We start from the raw sequence: 26,108 nt of genomic DNA, 5'->3' as shown, positions 1-26,108 counted from the left end.
TATATAGGAGATGTATGGATACTTGTAGCTTACATTCAAAGGCCTTATAATTCAGAAACATGAGTTTAAATGTAGTGAAACGGTTTATAATTTATGCCAAGATGTCAATCTGTACAATTGCAGTTTCTGTGTTAATCAATGTCAATAAACAGCGTACTGTGTCAGCATACATGGAAAACATAAACAGAAAATTTGCTTTTTGCATAATAAAAGGCAGCACAAGTGATCATCAAACTGCTATATGGAAGAACTTATTTGGTGACGGGCAATATGCACATTGAATCGATGTTAAATGAACAAAATGAATCATAAACGTAGCTCTGCTCGATATATTTTTTTGCTAAGTGTTGACTGTTTAAATTGTTTTGGGGGAAAACTTTTATTTTTACTTTGGTATTTTTCATAAGGTGCGGAGAACGGAATTCAAAAAGTACATGTCACTAAGAAGGGAAAATACATTCATTTACTACTAACGAAGTGACTAAAAGTAAGGATGATGGAGGTGATCATGACAAAGGTGATTCACTGCTCAAATCTGTCTCTGTTTCCTTCCTCTTAAACTTATGCTATGCCTTTTCTTCCTTGTATTATCTGTGATTGGTCTGACGTAAATGACAATGTAGTATTTTTCGCCTTTAACTCATCTTTTCCAATATAAGAAGAAACAAAGAAACTACCTGTAAAAATTGTTCAAATATAAATCAACTCAACAGAAAACTAATAAGCATGTGAACAGAAATAAGCACATGAAATCCAGAAAATCAGAACTACAGGGGAGAGGGAGATGGATAAGTCCATTAGTGTTACGAGATAATAAGGGGGCTTCAATGGGCAGACCTGCAGAAAGAGAAGTCATGAACTTTGTGGAATGTGTGCTTCTCTAGTGTCAGACTCTCAGAAGATGTCTTCTTCAGTGATGAACTCTCCACTTTCGATCTCCACATATGGGACATGTTTTGTATTATCCCAGTCGTCGCCTTTCTCCTTCTCCAGTCGTTTCTGTAATTGAGGGCACCTTCTGATGACCAACTTTTTGAGACTGACAGGTATATATGGTAATGAATGCAACGCGGGACAACGCTCAATGACCAACTCCTCAAGCAAACAAAGGTGTTGGATAATGTCTGGGACATAAGCCAATTTTTCACACCCCACAATATCAAACTTTTTGAGTGAAGCAAGGTACCTCAGCTCCATAGGCAAGGATTCCAATTTTTTACAGTATAGAATACTCAAATGTTCAAGAGAAGTAAATCCTCCCATGCCCTCAAACAGAGACTCCAGATTATCACAATCATACATGGTCAGTTGCGTGATACGGCTCAAGTTCTCCAGATTCCTGGGGAAAGACTTCAGTTGTGGCATTTCATTAATAGCAAGAGTGGAAAGTGACATGAGATGGACCAACGAGTCAAGTAGCATTTCATTACTCTGCCATAAGGCTAAGTTTTTAAGATGCGGAATTGATGGTAAGCCAGTCAACTTGTTGCATCCTTTGACTGTTAGTGTGTCAAGACAAGGGAAAGACACAGGTTTTCCAGCTATTTCAAAACCCTTCCATTCCAACAAATTCGGCATATCATAAAGCTCAAGTTGTGTCAATGCTGGGAATGCTACATCATTTGTATTAGCATTCCCATAAAATTCATAACCAATAATATGCACTGCAGACATTCCTTTTATAAAGAGATCCCTAAGGAGAGGTAGCAGCCCGAGTGGCGGAAGTTGTAGACAACTGCAGTTGATCAGAGAAACCTTTACTAGATTGATGAGGGGACAACTTTCCATCCATGTTGGAAAAATTGAACCATTGTAGCCGGATAAATCCAAAACTTCTAAAACCAGGGATGGCATCAGGCGTTCTAATACTTCAGCAGATAATTCAGCATCTACCAGATGAGCATTGCGACCCCATGATAAGCCCAAAGAGCGAAGCCTTAGCTTTTGAAACAGCTTTGCTTCTTGAGCCTGCGCCAAATTACTCACATTCTCAAGATTCTTAATGTCTAGCCTACCTCTAAGGTTGAGCCCACCCAGCTCAGTTAGTTCAGCACAATCAGCCTTCTTACCCAATATGAATGCTGACACATTTTGAAGAAATCTTAATTTTCCAATCCCTGATGGCATGTGAGTCAAAGAACATGACCTAATAACCAGATGTCTGAGGTTCGTTAACTCGCGGATAGCTTTGGGTAACTCCAGGAGATTGTAACACTCAGAGAGTTCTAAAGTCTGCAAATTTTTCAGGTTAGCTATGGACTCTGGTATTGATCTGATATATGTATGAGAGAGATCGAGGTATCTCAAATGTTTCAAAGTACCAATTGTAACTGGCAACTCACGGATGCCTCTTGCAGATAAATTTAGCACTCGTAGTCTTCGGAAATTTAGGAAAGTGATAGGGAGTATCTTGAACTTACCAGAGAAGGAAAACAATGAGCGCAGTTTCTTAGCTACATGGATCATTTTTGGAGAAATCCCCGATTCATGAACTAAAGAGATACGACGAATGTGTTCTGAGACATGCAGTGAATTTTCATCTTCCAGGATTGAGCATTCAATCCCAGCAACATGCAAAGCAAGGTCATGCACTAAATTATGCATCCTGCACTCCACTATGTTACCATTTTCATCTACCATTGTGTCCTGAAAGAAAAACCGTTGCAACAATTCCATGAAAAAATCATCAGCAACGTCCTCCAACTCCTTCCTAATGGTACTTGACTCAACAAAACCTTCTGCAATCCACAGCCGGATCAATTTTTCCTTGTTGATTGCATAATCCTTTGGGAATACTGAACAATATGCAAAACATTGCTTGAGATGTGCTGGAAGATGATCGTAGCTCAGCTTCAAAACTGGTAAGACACAGTGTTCGAGTGAATCCCGTGCATCATTGTCCAGGATTGACAACCACTCGTGCACTTGTTTTTTGTAGGACAGTAAGCTGCCCAGGGTCTTAACAGCGAGAGGCAGTCCCCCACACTTGCGAACAATTTCCATACCGATCTTTTCCAAATCAACATTTTTATCCAAAGATCCAAATGCTAAACTTTTGAAAAAATCCCAACAGTCTGTGTCAGGTAAGGCTCTTAAGTAATACAGGCCAGCACCATCTGTCATGAAATTTGCAACTCTTGCATTGCGTGTAGTTAACATAACAGCAGATCCTGAATTACCTGCACTGAACCATCTCCTTAAGATCTCCCATTCGTGCAGATTTTCACACCACACATCATCAAGCACACACAAAAATCTCTTCCCCCGCAATTCCATAGTAACAGCGGTCTCTAATGCATCCATGTTGGAGAACTTCTGTGAGCTGTGAGTCGAAACATACAGGATCGCTTCAGCTATCCTCATGAGGTCAAAATCCTCACCCACGGTAACCCAAATCCTTAAATCAAAACTCATTTGTACTCTCTCTTCGTTGTACATGACTTGTGCAAGAGCTGTCTTTCCAATTCCTCCCATGCCTACAAGTGCGATCACACGAACTTCTTGTTGCTGATGCTCATGGTCGCCGTCCCATAATAGCATGTCTTGTATTTTCTCTTTGTCAACATCCCTTCCATAAACAGCAGATATTTCAGAGATGTAAGAAGAAGTTTGGACGTTCACATTGAGACCGGGGATCCTCTCTGTAGTTTGAGAAACAGTTGCAAGAAGGTGAAGTGCAGTCCCTCCTTTTAAGATTTCGTCGAATCTTGCTTGCAGATCCTTCATCCTGTGCTTGATTCTGTAGCGGTACACATCAGACATGAGGGAAAAGCAATTGGCTACCTTGGTCGTTGTGGTAGCCTTCTTCATGGCCAATAGCTCCCAATCATCAACCAGATCGTCGGCGTTGTAAGCCACTTCTTTCAGCTCCATTAGCCACAGATGGATTGACTGGTTGTTGCCAAGAGGTTGTTCTTCCACTTGGCTAGCTAGTGCTCCCAACGAACCTAATGCATCCCGCATCTTTTTAAAGATGACGTCATAGCCAAGAGCTTCAGCAAGAGAATCCAGCCGGTTAGACAGAACCTTGAGGAGAGGGGACACAACTGCATCCGCCATTGAAACAAAAAAGGGAAAGAAAAAAAACTCAAAACGCTCTTCAACAAGCTTTCACAGAGGGGATTCAGATGAACTACACACTCACAAAGTCAAACAAAACCAAGGCTAGCTGGCCGGTTTCTTTGTTTTCATCCATACACATACATATATACACACGGATTTTCTATTTGTAGTGTTTCCCTATCACCAAAAGGCAGGATTCAAAGTTTTCTTCCAACTCGTTGAGGGTAATACAAAGTTTTTGTAACACTAACCACGCAATGCCAAGACAGCCCACTTAAAACAAAAGGCCAAATGTATAAATTTATAATCTCATGTGCCAACAAATTCCAAAGTATAAACAAATATGAGAGATGCAGACAGACATAGAGACAGAGATAGTGGGGAGAGAGACAGATAAACCTAGAGATTTTGGATATGTTGTGGCCGCTGTGATTATTCCTCCATTGGAATGGTGGTGAATAGTTCCCACAAGTTGAGCACTGTGTTATAGGGATTCTCCAGGCACATACAGCTGTCATGACACCTGCGAAGGGAAAGCGTGTAAAATCTCCAGAGAAATAATTGTGTTTAAATAAGACTTTTTATCACAAAACGTTCATGATGTTTACGAAACTATCAGATTGCATTCTTAAAGTTTTTAAGTATTACTCATAGTCCTTACCACATTAATATGGGTTCTCTTAAATAGTTCTTCTGTCAAAAAAACTGTTAAATTCAGAGATATAATCGTTAAATCAATTCAAAATTATAAAATTTATATATTTTATTTCCTTCCCTTCTCTCTTTCTTTCTTCTTCCACTTTCTCTCTTTATTTTCTTCTTCTTTCTCTCTGTTTAAGACAATGTAATGTCTTACACTTAAAACATGCTCTTATATGATTAGAAGACCATTCCAATACGGTTTACGACAATGTAATGTCTTACACTTAAAACATGCTTTAAATATAGGGAGTGTCCAATCCAATACTAGTCATCAAATCAAATTACTTCAACTTACCTGGTGGTGGCGGAGCTGTCTAGCTCTTAATTAATTTCCTCGCAATTGTTGCCTCGTTTCTTGCGCTTTCATGTTTGTTTGTAGTTTCCTTAGTTTGTATTGCATGTCATTGCCCTTGCCGCCTTGAGCTGGAACTTCTTCCCTTCAGGCTTTTGCTTTTGTTGTGTCCCTGTTTGTCCCTTGTGTGGAGCTTTGGTTTCTTGGGCTGCCTATATCCATTGGTTTTTTTTTTTGGTGCCAGATCCATTGTTTTTTTGTTTTCGCCAGATCCATTGTTTTGTTTACTGAAGGGAATAAATAAATAAATAAATTGTCTGCTTGCATTTGACAACTCCTTTGACGATGCTCTAAGGGTTGATGGATTGGGACTTTGTATCAAAACCCTATTTCAAACATGACGCGGCAGTTGACCGTAGCCTAGACGTGAACCTAATAATTTTTTTAACCCCTTTTTTTTGGTCATATTGGTGCCTCATCCTATCTCCCCTCTTCTCTTCTCAGGTCCAAAGTATATAAGTCATATGCTGCGGTTGGTTACAGATTCAGTACTTCTTTGATTTGAAGAGGAGGAAAGGCATCAAATTCACCGCTGCAAGCCTTCAACAACTTGGACAGAAGGTCTTCTCAGAACTACTTGATACAATATCAGCAACTGGGCAAGTGTTTGAGAGTTTCTGTCCATATGGATTTCTTTATATTTATGTTTACTAATTTGATTTTAATGCATTGGTTTGATTAAAATTTGGATATAACTTGTATAAAAAAAATATATATAACTTTGTGCTCCAGTTACTGTCTGCCATGCATACAACTGTTCTACTGTTAATTCATGAAAGTCGATGGTTTTTGTTTCTTTGTAGTGTTTTCTTTTTGTGGCAAAAAGTCAATTTGGGTTCCTGCGGTTTTTGCATGTTGGTTTATGGGAGAAGAGGTTTAGGAAATGGTTGGTTTAGTGTTTAGGACAATAGCTTAACTTGGAATGGAAAACTTTTGAAAGAGTAATAAAGTAGTTTTATTTGAATGAAGTAGGAAAGGTACAAGGCTTTGGATATAGGACAGCTGGTAGTTTTCAGCTTGATTACTTGAATGGGCTGTAGGCATATTTATACAGAAGCTAACTGACTATCTAAGTCGGCAATTTACTTGGACAAGTCGGTTGCACAGTAACCGACTTATCTAAAGCATTTGACAGTATTTGTAATGTGGGTTTGAAACTACAGGATAAAATTGGCAGAATTGAAACTAGGCCGACCAAAAATTATTTCTTGCCTTTTTTTAAAATGCAAAGTTAATTCAAAGTGCCAGATATACTGAAAGAAAAAATATTGCCGTTGTAAGCAAAAGTAAATTCAATAAACATGACAAGTAATCCTCAGTCCAAAGCTATAAACTTAGGTATTTATCAAAACAAGTTCTAGCTGATGGCTTTGATTATAGATTCGGATTGATTATGGATGAGTAAAAGGTATCATTTGCCATGAAGAATGAAATTTCGTAAGAAAATTTGAAAATTTGGTGTTATTCGTTTTATTTATTTATTGAACATGACTTTTTGGAGTAGCTTACTCCAGCTATTGTTTATTTAGAGTTTGTTTTTGCAAATTTGAGAGCCGCTGTCTTAACTATTCACCAATTTGTTATGATTTTAGTGGTATTTCTCTTCTCAATATTGAACAAGGTCCCATGTTCGAATTCCCCCCCTCTGTCACTGAAAAAAGAAACAATAATAATTTATATGCTCCTTTCTTATATGTTCATTGTTCTATGTGGTGGCAGTTGGTTTTTGAACTTCCATTTATAAGATTCCTTACTCTTTGTTCTGAACTTTCTCAGCTAGCTAGCATGGAGTTTAAGAGGCTAAATCCAGCTTCACATTTAGTTTATCGCTGTCAGCCAATTGGCAGGCTGAAACGGCTTGAAAGGAATTTCGAATTGCTTATACAAATAACTGAATGTTTGTATAGCATGAGGGATACCATCAACGAGGAGGTAACCAAAGAACTGATGTGGGGTAAGGCACCAACCTTGAAATGCAAAAAATGGCTTGAAAAGGTGGGAGAAATTGAAGATCAAGTGAATGACATGTTGAAGATACAGGAGACGAGTTCTGACCTTGTGATTCACTCGCACGTCGGTCTACATCAGCATCTGATGAGTATGCTCAATAAGATTACTGATCACTTGGAGAAATCTCCAGGTGCACATGGTTCAATGGCTTATGTACCTCCTGGACAGAGTAAAACAGTAACTAGTCCAATACTTCATGGTGAGGCATATGGACTGGCACCACCAGATAACAAGAATGTGAACTTGCAAAGGAGAGCAGAAGCAAAAGGAGAAGCAAATGTGGAGACTGAAATGTCACCAACACAAGGGAAGGAAGCCGTGAAGGGTAAAGAAATACAAGAAGGTAAATATCTTGAGACCCAAGCAACAGCATCAAGAGCTGCATCCATATTCTATAGAAAGAGCCTGCTGGGGTTTAAATTTGGGGGAGCAACCACTGAAATAGGTAAACCACAAACAGAGAACAAACGGCTTCAGGCGGGGCCTATATTGAACAAACGGCTTCATAGCATATCAATTGAGCGGATGCTGCACGAGATCTTGGGATGCATGAATAGTGTCACAATTAGTAGAATTGCCATTTATGGAATGGGTGGGATTGGCAAGACTACTGTGCTGAAAGCCTTGGCCAATCATGTTGAAAGAAAAAGCACGTTTGATAATGTCATTTTGGTGACTGTCTCAAAACACTGGAGCACAAGAAAGATTCAAAATGAAATTTTAAGACAGTTATCAATGTGCGTACCAGATTCTGAAACTGATTCCAGAGTTGCAGAAAAACTACTTCAAGTTTTAAATAGCAGGAAGTTTTTGCTTCTTCTGGACGATGTTTGGGAGTGTTTAGATTTAAAAGCAGTGGGCATTCCTGATTTGAGCTCAGAAAATGGTTTTAAGATGATACTGGCTACCAGAATACGGGCTGTTTGCAATGAAATGGTTGCGAATAGGGTTATTGAAATGGAAACTCTCTCTAGAGAAGAAGCTTGGGAGTTGTTCTGTGAGCAGGTGGGTGCAGTCGTTGATTTTCCATGTGTCCAACCTTATGCTCGAGCCATTGTTGAGGAGTGTGGGGGTTTGCCGTTATTGATCATTGTCACCGGAAGAGCCCTGACAGGTGTAAGTGATGCTTTAGTGTGGAAGCATGCATTGAGAGAACTTCTATTACCCAACACAAATGCTGCATATGACACTGAAGCTGTTATGCAACGAATGAAATTCAGTTATGACAGATTGAGGGATTGTGACATAAAGAGTTGCTTCCTTTATTGCGCTTTTCTTTCAGAAGATCAGGAGGTTAATATTTATGAGCTGGTGAAATATTGTATCCAAGAAGGTTTGATTTCTGGGAATTGGGATGATGCATGTAAGAGGGGACATGAGATCGTTGACATTCTTGTAGGTGCCTCCCTATTGCAGAGTACCAAGGGCAGTCTGTCCATCAAAATGCATACTATGGTTAGAGATTTAGCATCAGTGATCATATTATCAAAGGCAGAACGTCTGCAGTTTCTGCTAAGACCTTATTTATTGTACAGGCCACTTGAAAGCCCCGAAAGTAATAGATTGTTAATTGCTGAAGGTTGTCAGTTCTTGTTGAAAGGTGGTGCAGGTCTGAGGGAGTCGCTACCAGTGGAGAAATGGGAACAAGCCAAGATGATCGCTTTGATGGATAATGAGTTATCCAGTCTACCAGAAAATCCATGCTGCCCTGATCTTTTAATTTTGTTCCTTCAAAGGAACAGATGTCTAAGAGTGATCCCAGCAGCCTTTTTTAATCGCATGCCTTCACTCGAAGTGTTGAACCTATCTAACACCAGAATCAAGTTCTTGCCACAGTCAATCTTGAATCTGAAAAGGCTTAAAATTCTTGTTTTACGCAGTTGTGAGCGTTTAGTTGTGCTCCCATCGGAGGTTGGATCACTTGGAGACCTTGAGGTGCTCGATCTCCGAGGCACTGAAGTTGAAAAATTACCTGATGAGATAGGTAGTTTGACTTCTCTTAGACACTTGGAAGTATCCTTTTATGGATCTATCAGCCCCAGTGAGTATGCTAAGTTGCCCCATCAATTGATTTCACCTGGAATAATATCAAAGCTCATTTCTTTGGAGACTTTAAGTATTGATGTATACCCTGGAGATCAGAGGTGGAAGAAAAGTTTGGAATCCATCACAAAAGAGGTTTGTAGCTTGACAAAGTTGACTTCTCTCTGTTTCAGTTTCCCAGAAGTGGAGCTTCTACAATTCTTTCTCCAAACCTGTACCAGATGGAAAAACCAACTCTTAACTATGTTCAAATTTGTGGTTGGTGATGATGTCAAGCGTATCGTGTCTCGGGTCCCCAACTTTGTGGTGCATGATTATAATCAGCAGGGCCAATGCTTGAGATTTGTTAACTGTGAGAAGGTGCCTGATGTGGTTGTTGAAGTATTAGCTCGTACTGTTGCCTTCTATTTGGATCATCACCTTAGCATCCGCAGCTTATCCGAGTTTGGGGTTAGTAATATGAGCGGGCTGAAATTATGTATATTGAGTGAATGTCCTCAAATTCACTCAATCATTGATTGCACAGAACCAACTAATCATGCATTTCCCTCTTTGGAGTATTTGAGTGTTCATTACTTGCCCAGCTTGGAGAATATTTGGGAGGGCGTTAGACCTTTACCATTTGGAAGTTTCACTAAGCTTAGAATTCTGCTGGTGTATGCATGTCCAAAGCTGAAAAATGTTTTTACAAGCAGCATGCTATCATGTGTCTCTAATCTGGAAGAGTTGTTGGTTGAAGATTGCCCAGCCATTGAAGTGATCACACTTGAGGATGAGAGCATGGATTCTGGAACTCTTAGACTCCTGAGATTGAAAAGATTGACACTAAACCATCTTCCTCGATTGGCTAACATTTTGGAAGGCGCTTGGCCCTCGTTAGAGTATATTAGCTTGCATGGCTGCCCTAATTGGAAGACCATTGCTATGAACTCAAAAGTTGAGGTAAACTGTAAAGATTAAAGCACAGAAGCATTGGTGCATTTTGATTATGATTGCTCTGGATCTTAAAGCTCACTTCACCTGTCTCCAAAGGATGCATTCCAGTGGTATTATGGTTCTGGATCTTAAAGCTCATTTCACCATTGTCCATAGTTGATGTATATAGAACAAAGCCTTTCATACTGTCAAATAAAATTCAAAATTGTTGAATTTAATGCACATTTTTAAATCAAAAATGTTAATTGGGAAGAAAATGATGCAATGGCTTAAAGTATCCCACAATCATAAGAAGAAGTTCATTAGCCTTCCATGCAATCAATGACATTATGACAGTGGTAAGTGAAGTGGATAACACAACACTGAAACCTGTTTGAGACTGAATGGCAATTGCGAGAGAGGCTCAAGATATTTGAAGCACTTCCATTTTTCAATGCAAGACTAACATTCTCTAATACCAGATAGTCTCAAAGGTTTTGCCTTAATTTTGTTTTGGATTTAAGAAAGTTAACCTGTCGGGGAACCAAAAGGAAAAAAAAAAACAAGGACATGCAATGCAAAGTACTCATACAGTGGTGTTGCTCACTTAACAGCCATATATTCCAGTTAACCTGAATGCTGCATCTGATGCACAGTTTCCACATGATGGATCAAACTATCTTCAAACAGTAAACAATTTCTGCTTTACCGTGATCGCCACAACCACAAAGACAAAAATCATTCCAGCATAATGTGGATCATCACTTGTTTTTAAAAGCAAGACCAGATAGCATGCCAATGAGAATCTAAATCATCACCAGTGAAATGGGAAATATCTGACGGTAAAGTCAATCAGACCACAAGAGCTTGTACTTGTCCTGACCGACAACACAAAGAGTTCTCTCATTCATCATTGAGCACAATAAATATTATTCAAACATTAACCAGCAGATTGTTGTGAAGATTACATGTTAATGTAGATTATAATCAACAAAGTTCTTCCACTTGACAACAGAGAAAAAAAAGTACAAGATTACAAAACAAACATACAAGTTCTTCACTTGACTTTATTCGAAGTAGTTCAGCTTATTTGATTTTGTTGTGAGAGGGTCATTGGTGATAAACAGAAACAAACATACGTTGAAAACGATGTTTAATTGCAGGGTCACTTGGCCAGTTCAACTCATTCTCCCAGTCACTGGTGCCTCTGATCCATCTCAATTTAATCGCGTTCGCCATGGTGGATGGTAAATCCTTTAGCATCACACACTCCCTGATCTCTATTGTCTCCAAAGAGGGCCACTCCCATGAGACTTCGCTCCAAATAGTACACAGTTTCGGTAAGTTCCGGAGTTCTATAGTCTTCAATTTAGGGAGTGCCGCTGATACATCACTTCCAGTTTCAATTATCTCTTTCATCTCAAGACAGTGCTCAACTTCCAAATGTTGTAGCTGAACAAGTTGTTGGACAATCCCATGTGCCTTTGAGAATAGATTTTCTAGACTTGGACAATCTTTTAGTATCAGTTTCGTGAGCCTGGATAGGCTTTCAGGGCTCACCAAGCCCTTCCATATATGCACCAACTTTGGAATATTTATTATGTGTAGCTGTTTTAGGAATTGAAACGCAACACCTCCTATCATGTCACCATCAATGATGCTTTCCATTTCATTGCATTCTTCAATCTTGCAAATTTCCAGTCCTCCCAACGTATCGGCTCCAAAGAGTGATAAGCTTGTCACATTTTGATGACCAATCAGCTCAAAACTGTAAGCATGTTGTAGTATTTGCAAAATGGTATCAGGAACACTTTCACCTCCAGAGAATCTCAAATGTTTTTCAGTTGAGCATTCTGAGATATCAAATTCAGAAGGATTGTTAGTTTGGTGATGACCCACGATGATGTTAAATGATCTGAAACTGTTGCCCGGCGTGTTCTCCCGATTCCATGATACACTCTGGCATATGAACGGTCTTAAGCAATCCTCACCAGGAAAGTAGAAACAAAGAGTCGTTAATTCTTCCAACCCAACTAATTCCTCCACAATTGCACCTACAATATTATTCCATTCTGTGTTATGGTGGTCAATGCCAATGCTTAGTTCTTCTAATGAAATGAGCTTTGAAACAGTGTCAGGATGAATGACCACCACTGGATTCCCTTGAAAGTGGTTGTGACTGCTAACGTTCTGTTCAAATGAAACTCTCAAGCACTTGAGATTAGTGAGCTCCTGAATCTCTTTAGGGAGATTTCGAATCTTGGTGCGACTTATATCAAATATTTCAAGACTTTGGAGTTTTCCTATATCAGCTGGAATATTTTCTAACTCACCACAATCATTTAGATAGAGCCCTCTAAGTTTTATCAAGCTAGATATAGATGATGGCAGTGATATGATTCCTGTATCATGCAAATCTAGAACTCGTAAGTTTTGCATGCATGCAAAGAATGACACAGGAATTTGCGTCAAGTTCTTGTTTTCTTGGAGTAACAATGTCAGAATTCCAGAACATTGAGGTTGCTCAGGTAGGGCAGAAAGTTGATGTTGAATCAATGAGACCCTTTCTGCACACGTCCATTGTTCCTCTGTAATATTTGCACCTTCTTTCACTAATATGCAGTGCCTCCCTGCATTACACTTCGCAATACGTAGTGCAACACGCTGAAAATGCTCAAACATCTTGTAATGACGTGCCTTTATTCCTCTATCCAAAAGACCAACGTTTACAAATTCATCTAGGACAGTGTGACCTCTGTCACGTGCTTCCCCTAGCCTTGCAAACCTAATTAACTGTTCTGCTCTCCAACACTCAGTTATGTAGTCTCGATGAACTTCATAACCAACAGGGAAAAGTGCCCAGTACAACAAGCACAGCTGCTTACTCTCATCTAGATCATTGTATGAAAGTTTAAATAACTGGTAGACTTCTTCCAATTCTCGACTTTGTTGCTTACTGGGGGCTTGCAACTCTAACAGTGTATCTCGCCACCTTGCTGGATCATTCACTTTTGCTAACTTTTGAGCTATCAAGTTGATCATGTGTGGCATCCCACCACACTCATTGACTATTAAAGGTGCTAATCGAATGATTTCTTGCTTTTTCATAATATCAGCACTCACTTTCCTGTTAAATAACTTTTGGGCATCCTCCTTTGACAACTTCTCTATTTTGATATCCTCATCCGTCAGTCCACAGAAGGTTCCGTTGTCTCTTGAAGTACATGCGAACACAACCTTTCCGCAATTATGGTCATCATGAATTCCAACATCCCTCAGATTAATCTTTGAAGAAACTTGGTCAAGAAACAATAGATAGCTCTTGTTCTGCAGCTCTTCAGATATCTTTGCTGCTCTTTTGTCTGTGCTGGACTTTTCATCAACCGGTAGGCCTAACTGATCCTCAAGCACCCTTTGTATCTTTTCCACGCATTCCGTGTTGTCCATGGTAACCCAAAAGATAACTTCAAATTGACTTGTTTGACCAACTTTATCATGCAAATTTTCCATCACTGTTGTTTTTCCAACTCCAGGCGGTCCCCATATGCAAACTCTCTTAAACTCATCTTGTTTCAGCAAGTCTTGAACAATTTCTACATGCCTATTAAGTGATGGAAGATCATCTATTTTCTGGGCATGCCTATTTCTAAATCTATCAGGTGGTGTCGGTGCATTCTCAGTCATTATCGGGTTCTCAAGCTTTATTTGATCTCTCAGGGAAACTAACTCGTTTGTCTCCTTCACTACATCTCTTCCAAGCCTTATCAGAGAAGGGAAAGGACAGAGTCCACACAGATATTTGTTGATGCGTCTGTACTTTGTCTTCAGATGTTGGATTTTGTCTTTCTTTTCATTGACCCGTTGAAACCAATTTCTGCATTCATTTGTCATATGCATTCGACCAACATTTGCAGCCAGCACATTTTTCACATCTGCCTCTCTATTCTGCAGACGCATTTCTTCATTCTCAAGCTCCTTGAAATTCTTCCCCAAGTTTCTCACATAATCATATTTGCGTTTCAAATAGGTGAACATCCACACGCCACATTTAGCAGCTGGCTCAACTGTTTGCCCCACAGCTTGTGCACCTGCTGTCACCTCAAAAGCCATCCTTTTCGAAAATGAAAACGAAATGCATATCAATGAAAACTGTTTATTCACTATATTTTGACAATACATGTTACAATCAAATACAAAATGACTATTACTGGTGCGATATTGCAGGTTTTTCTATTGATGCAAGATTCAATGAAAGCTTGTTACTTTTTTTCATACCTAATAATGTTATGATATTATTGACAAATGGATGTGGACTGATCAACACTTGCCCTCAACATGCATATGCTAAAATGCCCAGGCAAAACAATAATCTATGTCCATAATTCCCATAAAATCCTTGAGGTTCCATTTGGATAAAAGAATTTCGATACGATATTTTAGCGTAAATTGCTTAATTATTAAGGGCATGTTTGGTATCCAACTTGAATACAACTTTTTAAACTCAAAAACAGAATTTGAGTCTAAAACAAATAAAACATGTTTGGTAGCCCTATTTTCAAAAACTCAAACTCAAGAACAATTAAAAAACACTCCAATGATTAAAAATAAAAAATATCTGTTTTTTCAATTTTTTTCTAACAACCCACAAGTTCTCAAATTTTTAAGATTTGAAAACAGTTTTCAAGTTGTATACCAAATAAGTTTTTGAATCTTAAAAATAGATTTAAGAACTCCTTGTTTTTAAAAAAATTTAAAGTTTTTGAGTTCCCTATTTGAATAAGATACCAAACGTCCCCTAATTTTTTTTTTTATGGTTAATATAATGCACATGGAAAAACTCAAACTCAAACTCAAACCCAAACCCAAATTCATAAATCTAAGTTTTTTCATCTAAGCACAAGTTTTGTGAACATAATTACAAGGCATATCAACAATATTTACACTACTGTATGGATATGAAAGTGTAAAAATAAGCACACCTGGAAAGGAAATCTGCTTGGTTGGTCCTCTGAACGTTGTGTTTGCTAGATAATGGATTCTCTTCTCTGCTGCACCTCAAGTCAAGACTCAAGAGTATATGAAACTGTCTCTTCTCGTTTTCAACGGAAATGGAATTTTTCACTCTAACCAATGTCAACGACAGGACAACCTAGTCCTGCAGGGCCCACAAGTCTCTTTTTGGATTTTTCTTTTTGGTTTTAATTATTTATTTTATTTTTATTATAGTAAAAAATTCATTTTTTAATAAATTTGATTTATTTTATCAAAATCTAGAGTGAAAGGGTAAAAGTTTCCAGAGAAGAAATGAAAACAACTTTTGGCTTCTTGGTAACCAGCATAAGTTGGTTCTGCAACTTGCATTGAATCTAGGAATCAATGCTATGCATATTCCCAAATTAGTTGTACCTTAATCTTGATCTAATCACCCACAATTAGGATAAACCACTATAATTAGAGACAGAATGAGATGATAAAAAAATATGTAGTATGAGTTTAGATAATCCTATGAGGAAATGAGGAAGCAATTTCCATAATAAGCCATCAGAAGAAATAAGAGTTACTCTCAATGCTTTACAATAAGCAACAGAAATAAGAGTTCATCTCAGCTTACCCCATAACAAATGCTGTTTATACTTGCAAATGTTCATCATAAAATTCTTTCAACAGCTAGATCATAAAACAGTATTTCAATTCAAGAAACCCTGTTTGAACATGGCTGCTTCGAAAAGCTTCTCCTTTTCCTCTTTCTGCATCATTTGAAGTTTAAAAAAAATAATAATAATAATTAAAGAAACAGTGACTTTCCAACTTGCTGGCACATCAGAATTGGGGATAGGGTGTCCGCCCCGCTCACCATTAGCAGTCATTACCTGTTGCTGTCCATTTTATAGAAAGAAAATGGACTTACTTGATTGACTGAAGGAGGAATGGTAGCAAAAGAGAGTGAAGTTTCAATCTTTTTGCTGGAGAAATTGCTGACTCCAATTGATTTGGTGAGGCCAGGTCTCTGAGATTCTTCCATGGCTGCCCACACACCCTTGAAGTCCATTGGCATAAGGTCAACTGATGGGCTAGAGGATGAGATACAGGTCAAGGTACTCCAATGGAAGATTTCTGCACACATAATCATATAATCAAACAAAACCAGTCACCCCAAAATTCCAATTGCTTGAAAGAAAAGAAAAACCAAACTAGATTGTGAGATTGTGAGATTTTGAGATTTTGAGACTCGCTCAAGTGATTTCTTGAGGGCAGCACAAGTGGAGGAGCCAAGCATCACCTCTGGGATTTGGGCTGAAGAAGCAGCATTTGCCATCTTTAGTTTCTTATCTTTGGAAATTAGCTCAAGGTTTTTTTATCAAGTATCCAAGTCTGGTTTTTATTTTTCATCAAGTGAAGGTGGTTTTAAACTGCTAGATTTGAGTCATTCTTGGCTTATTATTATTAGACAAGAGAATGGTCAATTGAACTCTCCTCCTACGAGGCTGTGCATTGACTCATGGTCTTGAAATACATCAACCAGATCATTGATTCATGGCCATTATCAATTGTGCAACTCCAAAAGTGTTTAAAATAGATGCTCAAAGAATAAAAATTGTGAAAAGGTCCATTGATTCATGGTCATTATCAATTGTGAAACTCAAAAGCTTCCTTCACCAATCTTCTTTTTCCTTCTTGCTTGTAGAATTCTTCAAAAAAAAAATTTGCATACTTATAGCTCCAGTACAATGGAGGGTGTTCCTCGTCAATCAAATCCTCAATTGGACCAATCACCGTGTCCTTGCTGGGTCCATAGAACATTGCTATTGACAACCTTGGCTCAACTTTGTTGGTCACTGCCCTGTGGTGCACGCTCTTATACCTTCCATTACTCAAAACCTACGTTCAAGATACACAAATTCAAATCAAATTTCAATGAAAGTCATTTTTGGTCCCTGTAGTTTATTCCTCTACGTGAGGTACACATGGAGGTGACATCGTGAAAGAAATTGACGGAAATTATGACTTGTCCTTGAATTGCTATAATTATGAAACTACGAGAGCACAATTGACCAAATTGAAACAACATGGATGAAAGTGGAAATCAGAGTCACCTAGATTGATAACAGAGGCACTTGGGAGAGGATCAACAGCAACCCATTTCTCATCTTTGATCAGTACTTGAAGGCCAGTCACTCCCTCTGTTTGCCTAAGTATTGTGAGTGCATTGAGATCAGTATGGACAGATTGTCCAAGTGTGAGGTCAGGGTCAGGATATGGTGGATAGTAGTTTCCTGGTGCTTTTTGAGTAGGATTCTCACCCAATTTCTTCTGTAAGCAGTCCTCCTCTGGGCCAAGCCCTTGGGATATCAATCCCAAAAGCCTTTTCACCAATGCACCAATCTCCTTTTCACATTCAGCAAAAACCTCACTAAAACCAAAAACCCAAACATAAAAATGAGCACAAACTACAAAATAAGCTCAAGTGTTAAAATTTATAAGAAAAGTGTACTGGTATTGGGGAGGATTTCAGGCAAAGAATTGAGAGGTTCCCAGAGATGAGAGAAGGTTTCACTCCACATAGTGACCTTTTGATGTTGATCACCTTCAAGCTTGAGGTAGTAGTTGAAAAGCTTTATTGGCTTGGAGTGATATGTGGTAAAGTATTGTGCTCTTTCTTCGGCAGGCAATTTGAAGAACTGGGTCATGGCAGCCATCATTCTATAACATAACACCTCAGGCACTCCATGGTCGATGATCTGGAAAAATCCATACTCTTCACAAGCTTGTGAGAGCTCAAATATGGTTGTTTCTTAGATCAAGCTCCCTGAGATCGCCAATTGATTCTGGAAGCTCTGTCAAGTCACTGAAGTTGCTGGACAGATTGAGCACCTCATGAGTCGTCAGTCTCCCAATTGCATATGGCAGCCCACAAAGCTCATTGAAATGAACATCTAGAGATCTCAGTGACCTCATTTCACAGATGGATGGAGGAAGGGAACGGATTTTATTCAAGTGGATTGAGAGCCTTTCGAGATTCAGTAGCCCATAACCAATATTTGTTGGCAAACACATCAGGTTGTTAAAGCTTGCATCTAGCTCCACCAGTATATTGAGTCAAAAAAGTTATTTTGAAAACAGTCACAAAGTGAGAATTGCAAGAAAGGAAGGAAACATTACTCACCAAGAACAGAACACATGGAGAACAGATGGGACAAGTGGAAAAAGAAAATTTGAGACGTTAGCTACAACGACCAATGCTTTCAGGAAGGGCATACAGCTTGTTTCCTGACACATTGAGGAGCCTCAGGTTAAGCAACAATCCAACGGAGTTGGGCAAGGAAACTAAAAGATAAGACGAAACATGGAGCTGCTCGAGTTTCTCAAGTCCTGCTATTGAATCTGGAATGGACTGTTTTACCAAACAAATAAACCTGTTATGTAAGAAGTTACCAGGAACTACATCAATGAAATGCAATCATAAGTTACTACCTAGAGATCAATTATGCCAAGGAGAGTGTTAATTCTATCAATCTGCTGCAAGCATTGGTTGGTTAGTTGGATTTCGCTCTAAATATAGAAAACCAATTGTGAGTGGACTTGTAAGCTATATTAATATTTCATATAGGATTGGCTAAATGCTTGATCTGGGACAGCATTAAGTAGACTAAAGCTATTGGTATGTCTAAATTCACTATGAAGCTATTGGCATATGTCTAATTCAAAAAGTGAACTGATTCACTGAAAGTTGTATGCTTTTCTTTCTCTAAGATAAACAGAGAGAGAGAGAGAGAGAGAGAGAGAGAGAGAGAGAGATGAGAGTGGAAACCAGTAGCTGATTGTTTGACAGGTTGAGAGAGACCAACCCATGAAGCTTCCCGAAGGCACCTCAAAAACCAAGGCAGTGAAAGAAGATTTATTCTCAAGGAAAGAACTTGGATGTAACTTCAGAGTACTTCAAACGCAGAATATTCTGATTCAAATAATTACTTGTTTGGTTTCTTTAATCTTCACTCCTCAGCAGAAAAAATTTATAACAAATGGTTGCGTAAAAAACTTGGATGAATGTTTAGAGTACTTGAAACTGCAGAGTATTCTGTTTCTATAAAACCTACCAAAAAGTGCCTGATCAAGGCTCTTGTTTTCAAGATACTCATAAACCAAATATGGTGGCTTCCTTCAATGCAGCATCCATACAATTTCACTAGATTGCGATGTTGGACTGCAGATATCGTAGCAATCTCGGTTACAAATTGACTCTTCCCTTGGTGAGATGCTACTGAAAGTTGCTTCACAGCCACTACCCTCCCATTAGAAAGTGTACCCTATAAACAGAAATACAATTCAGTGACATGAAAGGGAAGTAGAAAGAATCTATTTTGCTTCTCTCAATTTCTTTTTGTAAGAAGTCAAAGTCATTACTTTAAAGTAGCAGATATTGATGTAAAATAGATTTCACCTTATAAACAGGTCCATATCCTCCCTCTCCTAGCTTATTTGAAGGATTAAAATATTCTGTTGCAGCTCTCAACTCAGCATAACTGTAAGTATTTGGTTGGGGATCTAATCCTAGAAGATCTGCATATTCAAAAGATAGTATGACATAGGTTTAAATAGTATGACATAGGTTTAAATTTCGAAACAACATATCAGAAGTATTTTCTCTCAAATATGCTTATCAACACTAGAAAGAACCTAGAACCGCATGCAGAATTAACCCTTAATAATATGCTCATTGCTCTTTTACCTTCATCGTCATCTTTTTCTGATGTTTTTCTCCGCATATATAAAACTGCAAATAATAATAGCAAGATCACTACTCCGACAGGGACTGCAATACCAACTATCAACCTAGTCCTGCTGTTCTTTCCTGGAGTAGTTGGTGTATCTCAGCAATGAAACAGAATAATTGTTCAGTGTCAATCAATTGACAGCAGATAAATACATTTAAACCATTCATAGGAAATCTTCATTTGACATTATATTATATACCTGAAGCAGCATGGACAGCCGATATTAGCGGGCCGTAATCACCTTGTTCAGGTATGCAACATGTTCCCTTACCAGCCCAGAACAGATGAATATCTAGGTAATTCTCTGTCACATTAACCTTGAAGGGTCTCACAACTGCTCTGTTAACCCCACCTGCCTCCTTCGATATGTCGAAGTCCTTCCTTCTGAGGTTTCTCTAGGAAGCAAATGAAGAGATAGTTAAATAATTCTGTCTAATGAGGTTGCCTTTACTTTAATTAGCTCAAGTTTTTTTTTTCTTTATTAGCAGCCTTACTTGAATATAGATATCAAATACACACCTTCCTAGACTTTGTGAAGTTTGTGTATCACGGCTAGCAAAAACCGTTTCTGCAAATTGCAATGTTACAGTATAAGGTCCATTCTGAAGACCCAGGCCATAGTATCTCAGTGAACCTGGGGAAACTCTTGAAGTCTCAAAAAGCTCTGGTGTCAAATCTGCACCAGAGACTTGCATAAGGGTGGTTTCCACAAATGATTGATTCAAATTATCAGGAAAACCCGCATTGCTAACAGCCCATTTCTGTGTACTGGTTACATTAAATGTTGCTGGGCCAAGAGCTGAGTCTTCAGCCTCATACAATATGCCATCATTTCCTCTCATTTGTGGTCCTCCACACTTGATTGAGAAGTTTTTATCTGTACAATTCAATGTAATAGCACAAGCTATGGTTAGTGAAAGAACTGCAAACTGATGTAATAGCACAAGATATGCTTACTAGATTTATCAAGACATTCCTACAATATGTATACATAATGAGATAAGCAATGCCTATTGCTGTAACATGATCTTGCATTAAAGAAATAAATGCTAGTGAAATATAGAAGAAGATTACATCGTGGGGTATTTCAATTGCATGGAAAAATCCTCTGGAGGCAATTCAATCCAGAACACAGAGAACAATTATTATTTATAGTAATTAAACTGTAGTGGAAAGTGTAATAGCAATCACTTTATGTTTGAACTATCCGTCTAAAAGAAAGGGTATTTCGATTCAACTCACGTTATGTTTGAACTGTCAAATGTGAAGTTGTTGACCACAAAATTCCTGCATAAAATCATTAATCAATCCACTATGAAGATGAAAATTTTGTGTTCAAGATCTCAACATATCAGTACTTCAAATCCATCCCTTCTAATTTATTGAATTTCATTCATGTGGTATTATACATGCACAATGAAGGTGATTTGGACCATAAAAATGAAGGTGAAAGATAAAAAGGAGACATACAGTTGTGATATTGTGGTTACCCATGGGGGAAAGCTTCCTGAGAAATAGTTGTAAGACAAATCTCTGCCCATAACAATACAGAATGAGAAGGCACAAAAATGCATGAAAGTTCAAAGGAATTTAAGTAAGAAAAAGGCTGCCAGAATGCGCGCACACACAGACAGTACTGGTTTCATTGCCAGTACATATAGCATACTTTTATGACATTAGGACTTACACAGTCTGAAGTCGATCGCTCTTTTGGCCTGGAAGAGGTCCAGACAGACTATTGTTTCCAAGAAATCTGGCCATATCAATTATAGGAGGCACCCAGGAAAAAAAAATAAAAAACAAGAAGAAACAAAGAAACAAAGAAACAAGAAAAAGGTCAGATGAACGACTAAGTTTCTGAGCAGGAAATTCAATGGCATAGGTACAGAAAAGGGGAATAATGAAGCAGGCCTTATTACAAATATGTAAGAGAACTCATGTTGAACAAAGAACTTGGGAGTTCGCCTGTTAAATTGTTGAAACCCAGATCCCAGCAACATGAGTGATAAGTTAGAGGAACAATTAGAATGATAAGAAAATTAATTGGTATCTTTGGGATTCAAGCTTATATATCTGCTGGAACGTACAGTATCTGTAAACGTTGATGTTCTCCAAAATCAGTAGGGATGCTACTATTGATTAATGTATTCCGTAGAACTCTGTTACACTACCAAAAAAATTAGTGGACAAGTAAATGGAGTAAGATTTTCAATTTGAAAAGGAAAACGAAGTTTGATCACAGTGCGTGAATGAATGAGGTGTTAACTTACAAATCAGTTAAGTTCTTCAAATTTCTTATGAAATCAAGAGACGAGCTCACATAATATATATCACTGATTCGCCTTCATTATCATACACAAACATAAATTATGCCCAGTAAATGAGAGAGAGAGAGAGAGAGAGAGAGAGAGTTTAAAATGTATTAAGTATTTGCCCTTACAGAGATTCCAATGAAGTCAGTTGAGAAAAACTGGTTGGTATTGGGCCTTCAAAAGAGTTCCCTTGAAATCTCCTACAAAAACATTTGAGATGCTTGTGAATAAAAGACCCATCTCAGCCATGCAGATCTGCTTTCATAAACTGCAGAAGGTTAAAAGTTTGCCATACTTACAAAGAAGTCAGTTTTCTCCAATCCCCAGTGAAAGCAGGTATCTTTCCTGAGAAAGGATTGTCTGATGCATAGCTAAAATTCAAAAAGTTGACTCATAGTAGCTCATCTCAGAATAGAAATCTCAAAGTACTGAATAAACAAAAAACTTACAGGATTTTCATGTTGATGAGCTTAGCAAATGTTGAAGGAATTTCTCCACCGAGTCCACAGCTGTCCATGTAACTGTGAAAATAATAAACTGATTGCTACCAATTTCATACGATAAATGCATTCCTTGCTCATCGATAATGAATTAACAAATAAACCGCTCCTTTAAGAGAAAATAATTACACATTGCAACATGTGATTCAAATTCGATGAGTTAAATGAAGCACTCACAATAGCCCGAGATTGACTAAGTTACCAAGTTCTGGAGGGAGTGTTTCGGAGAAATTATTTGATCCAAAGGACCTGCAACAAGTCATGTTGAAGAGGTATAGAATTAAATGATATGGGGTTCTATATCTAACATGTCCCAATTGAGCATTTCTCAGTTGTCTTTGCTTACAGCATAGTTAGCTCCTTAAGGTTTCCAAGCTCCTTAGGGATGGGCCTGGAGAATGAATTGTTAGCTCCTTAAAGATATTAGCACCCGTTTATAATTCAGGATAAAAACAGAGTAATTTTATGTATAGTACTATGTTCTCCTTTGGCCATATGGTATAACTCACTTGGGAGTCTATGTTTCACTACTTACAATACTTTCAACGCAGACATATTGCCGATGAATGCTGGTAGGGGACCGGTGAAATAGTTCAGATCAAGTTTCCTACAAAAATTGAAACAAAATGCAATGACCAGCGATTAATCTCTGAGTATAAAAGGTATTCGCGACAATTTTGAACAGTAAGAAACCTGCGTCTTTTATATGAGAAGGGAGTTCGAAAAACTTCATACAAAACGGCCAGATATCTTAAAGCCTCAAATTCTTTTGGAAACACCCCTCGTTTGTCCAGAGCATGAACTCGACTGGAAAGAAAAAGGATTGAGCAGTTAGGCACTTAACATTACAATTGATATGTCAGGCATGTTCTGCTTAGTTTTCTAAACTTGATAATTAATTGATTTGCTACAGTCAACAACACAAGACTAACGAATATGAGAGAGAGAGAGAGAGAGAGAGAGAGGAGGGTAATAACATACAGTTTGGTGATGTGGCAGGTAGTATTTTTGTCATAAGTACAGTCACAAGTGATGGCTGGATTATTCTCTGGCTTTTCAAACTCACTTCCATTGATGGCAAATCCAATGCATTGCTCTCCTCCACTGATAAGCAGGGCTTGCATGTCCCATTGCTTGAATATTGAGATCAACGCCGTCACTGCATTCTCAATTCAATCATTGCGTACACATCACATAACGTATTTATGCTATACCTGAAACATGGCTAGTACCTTCAGATGGATCGGTAGTAGCATTTTGAGCCATGGACACATGAAACCACAAGCAGCTGAGAAAGCATAGACTGCAAAAGAAGCCAAAGGACGCTGAAAGAGGACATTGTTGTTTCAGACTTTCAGTCAATCGCAGTGTTCGAAAAATCTGCCTAGGCGGGCGGCTAGGTCGCTAGGCGGTTCTCGAGGCGGCTAGGCTGTCGCTATGAAGGAGCGAGGCGGCTAGGCGGTTGCTAGGCGGGCGCGAGGCGGCTAGGCGGTCGCTAGGCGGGCGCGAGGATGCTAGGCGGTCGCTAGGCGGCCAGGTGGTAGCTAGGCGGGCGCTAGGCGGGCGCCTAGCCGGTTGGGTCTTTTTTCATTGCCGAACCCGGAGGACGAAGCGGCCGAAACCAAACAGAACAAATCGAAGCTTGAGTTGATAGAGAAGCGAAATGGCTTGACTGCGAGTGCAAGCTTCGTGTTCGCCTGGAATATATTTAAAAAGTATAGCCGGTCGGCTATAATTTTAAAATATTCTAATCTCCCTGAATTGGCAATAAAGAAACAAGGGATATTTTGGATGACAAAATGTCAAATTGTCAAGGATGATGAATTGCCGAGCAGTTTGATGATGTGGAAACTAAGCCCTACTAACATCATCATAGAATCGATTTTTTTAACACAAATATTTTTTTACCGGATAATTATCCTTTTTTTATTTGACACAAGTTTTCAACCATTAGATTAGAGTACAATGACTAGTTAAAATAAAACAAACTAATTTTATATATATATATTTTAAAATATAATGATATATTTGTAATTAATTTTTTATTGACTTTCCCATTCCATTTTCTCTCTCTGTATTAATATTAGGCTTTTTTTATATATATACCCCCTGAAAATGTATTTTGCCCCCTGAATAAGAACGAATCTATGTACAAGTTTAGGCTTGGGCTCTAGTACATTGTAAAATTTTTAAAATACTAAACTTAGTACAAATTTTATAAGCTAATCCTACTCCAAAAAATATTAGCCCACGATCTCTTTGTCTCCTGGCCTGTGATTGTTTTTTGTTTAATATTAGCTCACCTCTTTTGACTAAAAAAACACATTTATGACTGCTTTTGGAACAAATAACATGGTACTAATAATAAATTACTATCAAAACAAACATGGGAAATATTTAATGTCTGCCAACATGAAAATTTAATAATTTCTTCATGCGCTATGTTCCCTAGTGGCCCTAAACCATTCCTTTTGTTGCCAAAATAAACTGTAAACCCCTCTTCTTTGGCTCTATTTTAAATATTTTACGAGTATCAACTAATTAAGGTGGTTTTGAAGTTGAAACTCCAAGGCTTGAGGTTAAATAGTGGCTAGTCTGGTCCTTCTGTAGTTTGAATTGCTTCTGTTGAATTTCATTTGCATTGCTTCTTCTAGCTGCATAGTATTTCTGAGAGAAGGAGGAAGGTTTGTTATTATATTATTATTATTATTATTTTACATGGAGTCTCCAAAGCCAAGAAAAATATTAGCCCCCTTTCCTGAATCCGTCCTTGCCCTTGAAACTCATTTTGTCTCACTTTACTCCATTTTCCACACATATTTGCCTCACGTTGCCTCGATTCCACTGAGGCCAACAATTTATGGTCAAAGTATTAATTAAAAGCTCAATTTTAAATAAGATTAAATATTTAAAACATAATGTATATTAATTGAGTTTTTAATTTTTAATTAATATTTTGACCGGAAATTGTTGGCCTTGCCGGAATCTAGACAAAGTGAGACAAATTCAAGAGGCAAAGGGAGACTCAAATACACTTTGAGGGGGCATATCATAAAATAAGCCTTAATATTTTGGGAGCTTTAAGTCCTGTTTGGTATCCTACTTAAAAAAGTAAATTCAAAAACTATGATTCTTGTTAAAAACATGAGTTTTCAAAGAGTGATTTTAAGATCATAAACTTGTTTGGTATTGAACTCCAAACTATTTTCAAGATCTAAAAATTGGAATTAAATGAGCCCAAGAAAACATGTGTTGTATGACAACATAAGTTAAATGAGCCCAAGAAACACTATGGCTAAAATACAAGGATGGGGTTTTGCTTCATCTTTTGTATTGGCTTATATAAGCCACACTTAGACCGTTTTCTTTCTAGGGTTTGAAGAATCCAACTTTGGAGTGGGTTTGAGAGGAGAGAAATCTCCACTCTACCATGCTAGAA

The 26,108-nt window shown here is 38.2% G+C and overlaps 3 protein-coding genes and 2 pseudogenes across 5 annotated transcripts; 1 reads left to right on the top strand and 4 right to left on the bottom strand.

The window, feature by feature from the left end:
- Positions 1-358: 358 nt before the first annotated feature.
- LOC103336524 (putative disease resistance protein RGA3) lies at positions 359-3,948 on the bottom strand. Its single transcript, XM_089054558.1, has 2 exons — positions 838-3,948; positions 359-677 (listed from the first exon to the last, which is right to left on the bottom strand). Exon 1 carries the CDS (start codon positions 3,871-3,873, stop codon positions 895-897), a length of 2,979 nt encoding a protein of 992 aa, XP_088910684.1. The 5' UTR covers positions 3,874-3,948; the 3' UTR covers positions 359-677; positions 838-894.
- Positions 3,949-6,901: 2,953 nt separating this feature from the next.
- Positions 6,902-10,233, top strand: LOC103336526 (disease resistance protein At4g27190-like). The gene has a single exon (XM_089055014.1). It carries the CDS (start codon positions 6,902-6,904, stop codon positions 10,127-10,129), a length of 3,228 nt encoding a protein of 1,075 aa, XP_088911140.1. The 3' UTR covers positions 10,130-10,233.
- Positions 10,234-10,927: 694 nt separating this feature from the next.
- Positions 10,928-16,463, bottom strand: LOC103336527 (disease resistance protein At4g27190-like). The gene is made up of 2 exons (XM_089054557.1): positions 15,064-16,463; positions 10,928-14,195 (listed from the first exon to the last, which is right to left on the bottom strand). Exon 2 carries the CDS (start codon positions 14,192-14,194, stop codon positions 11,195-11,197), a length of 3,000 nt encoding a protein of 999 aa, XP_088910683.1. The 5' UTR covers position 14,195; positions 15,064-16,463; the 3' UTR covers positions 10,928-11,194.
- A 132-nt stretch (positions 16,464-16,595) lies between these two features.
- Positions 16,596-18,040, bottom strand: LOC107881391 (protein DOWNY MILDEW RESISTANCE 6-like; annotated as a pseudogene). The gene is made up of 5 exons (XR_016128105.1): positions 17,932-18,040; positions 17,577-17,876; positions 17,179-17,495; positions 17,091-17,104; positions 16,596-16,963 (listed from the first exon to the last, which is right to left on the bottom strand). The product of XR_016128105.1 is annotated as a protein DOWNY MILDEW RESISTANCE 6-like (transcript).
- Positions 17,760-25,487, bottom strand: LOC107881392 (putative LRR receptor-like serine/threonine-protein kinase At1g53440; annotated as a pseudogene). The gene is made up of 23 exons (XR_016128104.1): positions 25,467-25,487; positions 23,902-24,073; positions 23,651-23,828; positions 23,405-23,476; positions 23,205-23,276; positions 23,016-23,060; positions 22,847-22,918; positions 22,619-22,690; positions 22,469-22,540; positions 22,298-22,369; positions 22,128-22,199; positions 21,945-22,016; positions 21,777-21,848; positions 21,545-21,610; positions 21,328-21,390; positions 21,100-21,144; positions 20,932-21,020; positions 20,352-20,734; positions 20,057-20,252; positions 19,812-19,952; positions 19,524-19,642; positions 19,180-19,389; positions 17,760-18,476 (listed from the first exon to the last, which is right to left on the bottom strand). The product of XR_016128104.1 is annotated as a putative LRR receptor-like serine/threonine-protein kinase At1g53440 (transcript).
- Positions 25,488-26,108: the final 621 nt, after the last annotated feature.

The sequence above is a fragment of the Prunus mume genome, linkage group LG6 (genome assembly GCF_029339155.1).
Source record: "Prunus mume cultivar Tortuosa linkage group LG6, ASM2933915v1, whole genome shotgun sequence".
In the NCBI taxonomy this organism is placed as follows: domain Eukaryota; kingdom Viridiplantae; phylum Streptophyta; class Magnoliopsida; order Rosales; family Rosaceae; genus Prunus; species Prunus mume.
Note: the sequence above shows the minus strand (reverse complement) of the source record. Positions and strands in the feature narration are given on the sequence as shown.

Bases quoted from the DNA above. Each gene is read 5' to 3' on its own strand.
- LOC103336526 (XM_089055014.1), top strand. From the start codon at position 6,902: ATGGAGTTTAAGAGGCTAAATCCAGCTTCACATTTAGTTTATCGCTGT.
- LOC103336524 (XM_089054558.1), bottom strand. From the start codon at position 3,873: ATGGAGCTGAAAGAAGTGGCTTACAACGCCGACGATCTGGTTGATGAT.
- LOC103336527 (XM_089054557.1), bottom strand. From the start codon at position 14,194: ATGGCTTTTGAGGTGACAGCAGGTGCACAAGCTGTGGGGCAAACAGTT.